Genomic DNA, 9041 nt, shown 5'->3' with positions numbered 1-9041 from the left:
TGTGGAGATATACAGGAGATTATAGCCCCTGAGATGTGATGGGTTGTGGAGGGCAGATTAGATTAGCCCCTGAGATGTGATGGGTTGTGGGAGATATACATAGGCAGATTAGATTAGAGATGATGGGTTGTGGAGAGGGCAGATTAGATTAGCCCCTGAGATGTGATGGGTTGTGGAGATATACAGGGCAGATTAGATTAGCCCCTGAGATGTGATGGGTTGTGGAGATATATAGGGCAGATTAGATTAGCCCCTGAGGTGTGATGGGTTGTGGAGATATACAGGGCAGATTAGATTAGCCCCTGAGATGTGATGGGTTGTGGAGAGATATAGGGCAGATTAGATTAGCCCCTGAGATGTGATGGGTTGTGGAGATATACAGGGCAGATTAGATTAGCCCCTGAGATGTGATGGGTTGTGAGAGGGCAGATTAGATTAGCCCCTGAGATGTGATGGGTTGTGAGAGATTAGGGCAGGATTAGCCCCAGGCAGATTAGATTAGCCCTGAGATGTGATGGGTTGTGGAGATATACAGGGCAGATTAGATTAGCCCCTGAGATGTGATGGGTTGTGAGAGATATAGGGCAGATTAGGCAGATTAGATTAGCCCCTGAAATGTGATGGGTTGTGGAGAGATATAGGGCAGATTAGATTAGCCCCTGAGATGTGATGGGTTGTGGAGAGATATAGGGCAGATTAGATTAGCCCCTGAGATGTGATGGGTTGTGGAGATATATAGGACAGATTAGATTAGCCCCTGAGATGTGATGGGTTGTGGAGATATACAGGACAGATTAGATTAGCCCCTGAGATGTCATGGGTTGTGGAGAGATATAGGGCAGATTAGATTAGCCCCTGAGATGTGATGGGTTGTGGAGAGATATAGGACAGATTAGATTAGCCCCCTGAGATGTGATGGGTTGTGGATACATTTTGTCCATGACATCACAGTTGAATATGTATAGGTTATTTGCCACAACAAGTGTAAGGGCTGTGGGGAGTGGCTAATAGCTGCGTATGTGTTGCTCTATAGAACGGGTAGCGCTTGAGTTGGGACGGTTTGGAGTTGTGAATACATGTGGCATCAATCCGTAGTGTCGAAGACAGCAAATTCCGCCTAAATATAATTATCATAATCAAACAATGTTTTTTCACTTATATTTTATAAATGCTGGCCATAATGCATTCAGTACTTTGGCCAACATCCCCAGTGAATTCAGAATGAGAGGAAACATGTTGAGTTAGTCCACATCTCTGGATTACTGCGAAGAGAATTTCTTCTTTCCCAGAGAGAGAGAGAAAGATCAGAGCGCGCTCACACAAGAGAGAGAGAGAGAGAGAGAGAGAGAGAGAGAGAGAGAGAGAGAGAGACAGATCAGAGCTCGCTCACACACGAGAGAGAGAGAGAGACAGAGAGAACGAGAGAGAGAGAGAGAGAGAGACAGAGAGAGACAGAGGGAGAGAGAGAGAGAGAGAGACAGAGGGAGAGAGAGAGAGACAGAGTGAGAGACACCGAGAGAGAGAGATTGGGAGAGAGAGACAGAGGGAGACAGAGACAGAGGGAGACAGAGGGAGAGACAGAGAGAGACAGAGAGAGAGACAGAGAGAGAGAGACAGAGAGAGATAGAGACAGAGTGAGAGTGAGAGAGAGGGGAGGGGGTGCAGAGTGAGAGTGGGGAGGGGGGTGCAGAGGGAGAGTGAGAGTGGGAGCAGGTCTGCAGTCTGACTCTTGGCGTAAGAACCAGAGATAGAGACAGTACTTGTTTTAATGTACCGCTTTAGGAAGGAAGCGATAGCCTAGTCTACTGGAAATAAACTATCTATTAATTTCTCACATCATCAAAATTATTCTGAATATCTTGTGGGTGGGGAACTTTTGAAAGGGAACAGTTTTGGTGGATTTGGACAACCTATAGTCTTATCCGTTATTCTACGGCGTTCCTGCGTTCAACGGACCTGTTAAATGTGGATTATCGACATTGGTGATGATACCTCTTGTTAACTGGGAATAGATAAGAAGCCCATCATCGCCAGTACTTGTCCCGTAGGGAAAAAGGCAAAAGAAAGGGATCTCTCGCTTTTATTCATCCTCTCGAATCAAATCTAACATTTTGAGTAGAAGAGGGATTTGTGTGATTGTTTTGTCGTGGTGGATAAGGCACCACTTTTTTCTTCGTCTGGCGTGAGTGGGCTCTGGCTTTTTATCTCCTCCTCCTCCTCAGTGTGAGAATCCTTCTCCGGTGAGATTCTGCTAACCCCGCGGTCCGCATGACATGGTTCAGTCCTGTTGCCGGTGCCGAGCCTCGATGCATTGGGATTTCTCTCAGTGCCGACACCACCACCACCACCAAGTGAATCTTATTTCTAAACCCGTCTCATAAAACGTGCCTGCTGCCCCCGAAGAAGAAAATACACACACCTGCCATGAACGCCTCTTCGAACTGGGACGGAACCGGACACATTACCGGGCATGTTCGTAGGACAGAATGCAGATGTATTAGCAGGCATACCAGGACCGGGCCAAGGAAAGCGGAGGGAATAGGGATTTTTGCATTAATGAAGGCAGGAGTAGCAGCGCACCATTGGAACCGGGTTCTGTTCTTGTTTATGGGGCTACTGGCAGCCTCGGTTAAGGGTACTGAGGGTAAGTTTCCCTCCTATAACTACTGCTGTTGCTGCTGCACTGTGTTGAATATTGAATGAATGATGGAAGAGGAGACGCAATGTTATTCCCGCTCACTACCGGAATACCAAATGACCAATTTAGATGGTAGTGAATGTCCCTTTTCATTCCAAGGGGGGGGAAGTTAATGTGGGTGTGGGTGGATGACCGTGTTTTCTGACACAGTGGAATGCTGAGCACAGCGAGCTCTCTCCCGTGGTTTCTCCCTCGGTGTTCTGTGGACACGAGCAGCATTGCATTTCATAATCGAATTGTGTGTTTTCACGGAAAGACGGGATAGGAGGAATGGCGGGGCGAAAAGATAAAAGCCTCTCATACTGTCAGACAGAATGGAGTGTTCCTCGGCGCTGCTGGGCTTGATTCGGTGGCGACGGGCTACACTGTTTGTAGCGCTGCTAGAGACGCCAGTGAATCGATAAAGTGGTCGCGGGAGAGCGTGTCCGAACATCTGTATGTCATGATGTAATTATGTGTATTGAGTATTTCTCATCGTTCTTTTATTTTAGTAATCTCATGGATAGTATTACTTCGCCTACAAGTGGGGGGTTTTAATCTCATATTTGCCTTTTAACGCTCACCGCGAGGAAAAGCAATGAGGTTATTGTCCCTGAGCTGTCCACGGGTCCCGATTCTATCAGAAAACTTCAGACTTTATCGTTTAGGTACGAATTCCGGACATACGTGTGTGTGCGTGCGTGTGCGTGCGTGGCTGTTTGGGGGGGCATTAGAGCATTTGCACTATTTACATGTGGTATGGATTTATAACTACGATATGCATTTTGAAATAAATGTGCAGTCGACATATAGGGTTTACAGTCCTTCCAACTACACTCGGTATTCAAACACATTAGTTTCTGCATCTGGTGACATTTTTTCAGCTGTGCAATGTTTATCCCATTTTCTGTTGTTTCGGTGTTGTGTCTGAAAGTGGGCAGCTGCAATAGACATTGCAAATGGAAACATTTTTTTTTTTTTTTTTTTTTTTTTTTTTGGGGGGGCAAAGTGACAACCCCCGGGTTTTATCGCGGTCTTGCTTGGCATCATGACAATATGGATACTGTAACTATTTTTAGAGGGAGCCAAGGATACCATAGGATGAGAAGTTCAGACGGTCAGTTCGATATCAGTTTTTGTCCCAAACGGTACCGTATATATTATCTATAATGTTCAGGGCTCTGGTCAAAAAGGAGTGCACTATCGAGGATATAGTGCTATTTTGGAGATGCATACACAGTCACATGCTCCACAGTGGGTGGTTATACAACGCGTCTTATAACACAATAATTAATGCATCGCAAGGGCCGTTTTAGCGTAGTCATCAATACATGCGCTTTTAATAAAAAAAAACAATTTTTTTTTGCATTGCGTCATCATAAATGTTGCCATGTACGTCGCTCCAGTCTAAAGAGGAGAGACCAAGGGACATGCACTGACCTCAGTTCATGTCGAGGATTGGATTTAAACAGTCACCTAATTTAACCACCATGGATCCAGTTGCCCAACACTACCAATTATTGCCCAATGGTTCTGTGGATGTGCTCAAAATGGACAACGATTGGCTTGTTTCTTGGCTGTGTATCACACACTTCTTCTACATCGCTCAGATCATAGAATACTATTGATTTGGTTTATTTTATTTATATGACTCAGATTTAGATAGCTTAGCTTCCACAAACTCCTTCTGAAGCTATCCACAACGAAACACTAATTAGGCCCCATGGTCCGTCACCGTCGTTGACTAACTTGCAGCAACGTGATCTCAAGTTTCACTTCAGGATTTGACGTAATTGAATAAAACGTCGATATTTTCTACCCACTAATCCTGCGTGGTTACAGGGTTCATCCTGCTTAGTTACAGGGTTCATCCTGCGTAGTTACAGGGTTCATCCTGCGTAGTTACAGGGTTCATCCTGCGTGGTTACAGGGTTCATCCTGCGTGGTTACAGGGTTCATCCTGCATAGTTACAGGGTTAAAGCAGAAACAACTCTAAAGTGATGTATCGGTATTTATTCAGAGTGGTTAAGGGTTAAGTTTATGGTGACGGCTAATGGTTTTGGAAATGAATAAAACGAATAACAATTTAATTAAAAAAAAAAGTGCTTTTTTCATTTAGCATCATCAAGTACTCTTACCTGCTCGCTAGACAGTAGTGAACAGCCTTGATGCAGTAATCTAAGGAGGCTGCTCTGGCCCTGAGTGTCGAGCCCAATACTCAGAGTAACTTTTATTTTTTATTTTTTACATTTTGGAGGTGAGCACTAATGTGTTCAGGACTAATTTCAAAGGTCCAAATCGACATGGGTTTCCAGTGACCAACGTGATAACAAAACGACTCTCCATCGATACCTTCAATTGCTGGACTCTCAACCAATGGTTTTATAGCTCTATTGTACCCAGAGAATGTGGCTTGACTATATATTGTGTTGTGGACAGGTGGAGTGTCATTTTCATACAGACGTGTTCTACCTCTGTGAAGAGTAAAAAATGTAATGACAAACACACACCCTATCCCCACGCCGCCATTTCCAAAATCATTTCCAGTAACGCCGGCTCAATTGTGTCATACTGGCCTTCAAAGCTCTTCAGAACGGATATTCTAAAATAAGCATCCGTGTGTCATGACTATCATCCCCCCCCCCCAACCCGTGTAGTGTTGCCAGCCACCAGCAGCAGTTACCATGTCCTCCCATTGAGCGGCACCAGAGCCTCACACTATACTGACAAGTAGATCTCTACAGTGCACAGAGTCTAACTCTCTCCGTACATCACAGAGTCTAACTCTCTCCATACATCACAGAGTCTAACTCTCTCCATACATCACAGAGCCTAACTCTCTCCGTACATCACAGAGTCTAACTCTCTCCATACATCACAGAGTCTAACTCTCTCCATACATCACAGAGTCTAACTCTCTCCATACATCACAGAGTCTAACTCTCTCCATACATCACAGAGTCTAACTCTCTCCATACATCACAGAGTCTAACTCTCTCCATACATCACAGAGTCTAACTCTCTCCATACATCACAGAGTCTAACTCTCTCCATACATCACAGAGCCTAACTCTCTCCATACATCACAGAGTCTAACTCTCTCCATACATCACAGAGTCTAACTCTCTCCATACATCACAGTCTAACTCTCTCCATACATCACAGAGTCTAACTCTCCCCATACATCACAGAGTCTAACTCTCTCCATACATCACAGAGTCTAACTCTCTCCATACATCACAGAGTCTAACTCTCCCCATACATCACAGAGTCTAACTCTCTCCATACATCACAGAGTCTAACTCTCCCCATACATCACAGAGTCTAACTCTCCCCATACATCACAGAGTCTAACTCTCTCCATACATCACAGAGTCTAACTCTCCCCATACATCACAGAGTCTAACTCTCCCCATACATCACAGAGTCTAACTCTCCATACATAGCAGTCTACATCTTCTCTTTTAGATAATTGACTATTGGAGTGAGAACAAGTGGAATACTGTAACTGGCGTATTTGATGTTATAGGCTGGCCAGTTGTAAGGCCAACCTGCGATGTATAGTCAGTCCTGTTGCTTGTGGTCACAACACATCTGAGAGATACATTTTTCCATAAGATAATGATGGAATATAAGACGTGTTTGTTACTAGATGGCAGCTTTTATAGGCTAGAGCACAATTAAATTGTCCTATATTTTTTTTAATCAGTTTTGTCTTTACCAAACTATAGATTTTCTGATGTCCAATTAACTTAATTTAATAATTTAGTGCCGTTCCTCCATGGCCTATATACAGTTAGATTACGCAGTGACTTGATGACAAGGTGTGAAACGTTTATGACGCAATTTACACTGAGTCGAGTTGACAACAGCGATGCTCTATCCCACCTCGTATACAACCACAGTCCCCACAGACTCCCGGCTCAATACCACAGTCCCTACGGACTCCCGGCTCAATACCACGGTCCCCACAGATTCCCGGCTCAATACCACAGTCCCTACGGACTCCCGGCTCAATACCACAGTCCCTACGGACTCCCGGCTCAATACCACGGTCCCCACAGACTCCCGGCTCAATATCACGGTCCCCACGGACTCCCGGCTCAATACCACGGTCCCCACGGACTCCCGGCTCAATACCACAGTCCCTACGGACTCCCGGCTCAATACCACAGTCCCTACGGACTCCCGGCTCAATACCACGGTCCCCACAGACTCCCGGCTCAATATCACGGTCCCCACGGACTCCCGGCTCAATACCATAGTCCCTACGGACTCCCGGCTCAATACCACGGTCCCCACAGACTCCTGGCTCAATACCACAGTCCCTACAGACTCCCGGCTCAATACCATGGTCCCCACAGACTCCCGGCTCAATACCACGGTCCCCACAGACTCCCGGCTCAATACCACAGTCCCTACGGACTCCCGGCTCAATACCACGGTCCCCACAGACTCCCGGCTCAATACCACAGTCCCTACGGACTCCCGGCTCAATACCACAGTCCCTATGGACTCCCGGCTCAATACCACGGTCCCCACAGACTCCTGGCTCAATACCACAGTCCCTACGGACTCCCGGCTCAATACCACGGTCCCCACAGACTCCCGGCTCAATACCACGGTCCCCACAGACTCCCGGCTCAATACCACAGTCCCTACGGACTCCCGGCTCAATACCACAGTCCCCACAGACTCCCGGCTCAATATCACGGTCCCCACCGACGCCCGGCTCAATACCACGGTCCCCACAGACTCCCGGCTCAATACCACGGTCCCCACAGACTCCCGGCTCAATACCACGGTCCCCACGGACTCCCGGCTCAATACCACGGTCCCCACAGACTCCCGGCTCAATACCACGGTCCCCACGGACTCCCGGCTCAATACCACGGTCCCCACAGACTCCCGGCTCAATACCACGGTCCCCACAGACTTCCGTCTCAATACCGCGGTCCCCACGGATTCCCGGCTCAATACAGTAATACATCTTCATTAATTTATTCCTGGGATGAAATAACTGGAGAAGGAGAGGAGATTACTTGAGAGGCTGGATAGAACCAAGAGGATAGATAGAACCAAGAGGCTGGATAGAACCAATAGGATAGATAGAACCAAGAGGCTGGATAGAACCAAGAGGATAGATAGAACCAATAGGATAGATAGAACCAAGAGGCTAGATAGAACCAAGAGGATAGATAGAACCAAGAGGATAGATAGAACCAAGAGGATAAATAGAACCAATAGGATGGATAGAACCAAGAGGATGGATAGAACCAAGAGGATAGATAGAACCAATAGGATAGATAGAACCAAGAGGATAGATAGAACCAAGAGGATAGATAGAACCAAGAGGATAGATAGAACCAAGAGGATAGATAGAACCAAGAGGATAGATAGAACCAAGAGGATAAATAGAACCAATAGGATGGATAGAACCAATAGGCTGGATAGAACCAAGAGGATAAATAGAACCAAGAGGATAAATAGAACCAATAGGATGGATAGAACCAATAGGCTGGATAGAACCAAGAGGATAAATAGAACCAAGAGGATAGATAGAACCAATAGGATATATAGAACCAAGAGGATAGATAGAACCAATAGGCTGGATAGAACCAAGAGGATAGATAGAACCAAGAGGCTGGATAGAACCAATAGGCTGGATAGAACCAAGAGGCTGGATAGAACCAAGAGGATAGATAGAACCAAGAGGCTGGATAGAACCAAGAGGATAGATAGAACCAAGAGGCTGGATAGAACCAAGAGGATAGATAGAACCAAGAGGATAGATAGAACCAAGAGGCTGGATAGAACCAAGAGGCTGGATAGAACCAAGAGGCTGGATAGAACCAAGAGGATAGATAGAACCAAGAGGCTGGATAGAACCAAGAGGCTGGATAGAACCAAGAGGATAGATAGAACCAAGAGGCTGGATAGAACCAAGAGGATAGATAGAACCAAGAGGCTGGATAGAACCAAGAGGATGGATAGAACCAAGAGGATAGATAGAACCAAGAGGCTGGATAGAACCAAGAGGATAGATAGAACCAAGAGGCTGGATAGAACCAATAGGATAGATAGAACCAAGAGGCTGGATAGAACCAATAGGATGGATAGAACCAAGAGGCTGGATAGAACCAATAGGCTGGATAGAACCAATAGGATGGATAGAACCAATAGGATGGATAGAACCAAGGGGCTGGATGGGCTGGATAGAACCAAGAGGATAGATAGAACCAAGAGGCTGGATAGAACCAAGAGGATAGATAGAACCAAGAGGCTGGATAGAACCAAGAGGCTGGATAGAACCAATAGGATAGATAGAACCAAGAGGCTGGATAGAACCAAGAGGATAGATAG

General features: G+C 46.0%; 1 protein-coding gene across 1 annotated transcript in view; it reads left to right on the top strand.

Annotated features, from left to right (window-relative positions):
• The first annotated feature begins 2301 nt into the window (after positions 1-2301).
• LOC118381542 (CUB and sushi domain-containing protein 2-like) overlaps positions 2302-9041 on the top strand; it is a 1147246-nt gene continuing 1140506 nt past the window's right edge. The window contains 1 exon segment of the mRNA XM_052473074.1: positions 2302-2644. Within this exon segment, the coding sequence (XP_052329034.1) occupies positions 2425-2644 (220 nt within the window). The 5' untranslated portion in view covers positions 2302-2424.

Source organism: Oncorhynchus keta, chromosome 20, assembly GCF_023373465.1.
Source record: "Oncorhynchus keta strain PuntledgeMale-10-30-2019 chromosome 20, Oket_V2, whole genome shotgun sequence".
Classification (NCBI taxonomy): domain Eukaryota; kingdom Metazoa; phylum Chordata; class Actinopteri; order Salmoniformes; family Salmonidae; genus Oncorhynchus; species Oncorhynchus keta.
Note: the sequence above shows the minus strand (reverse complement) of the source record. Positions and strands in the feature narration are given on the sequence as shown.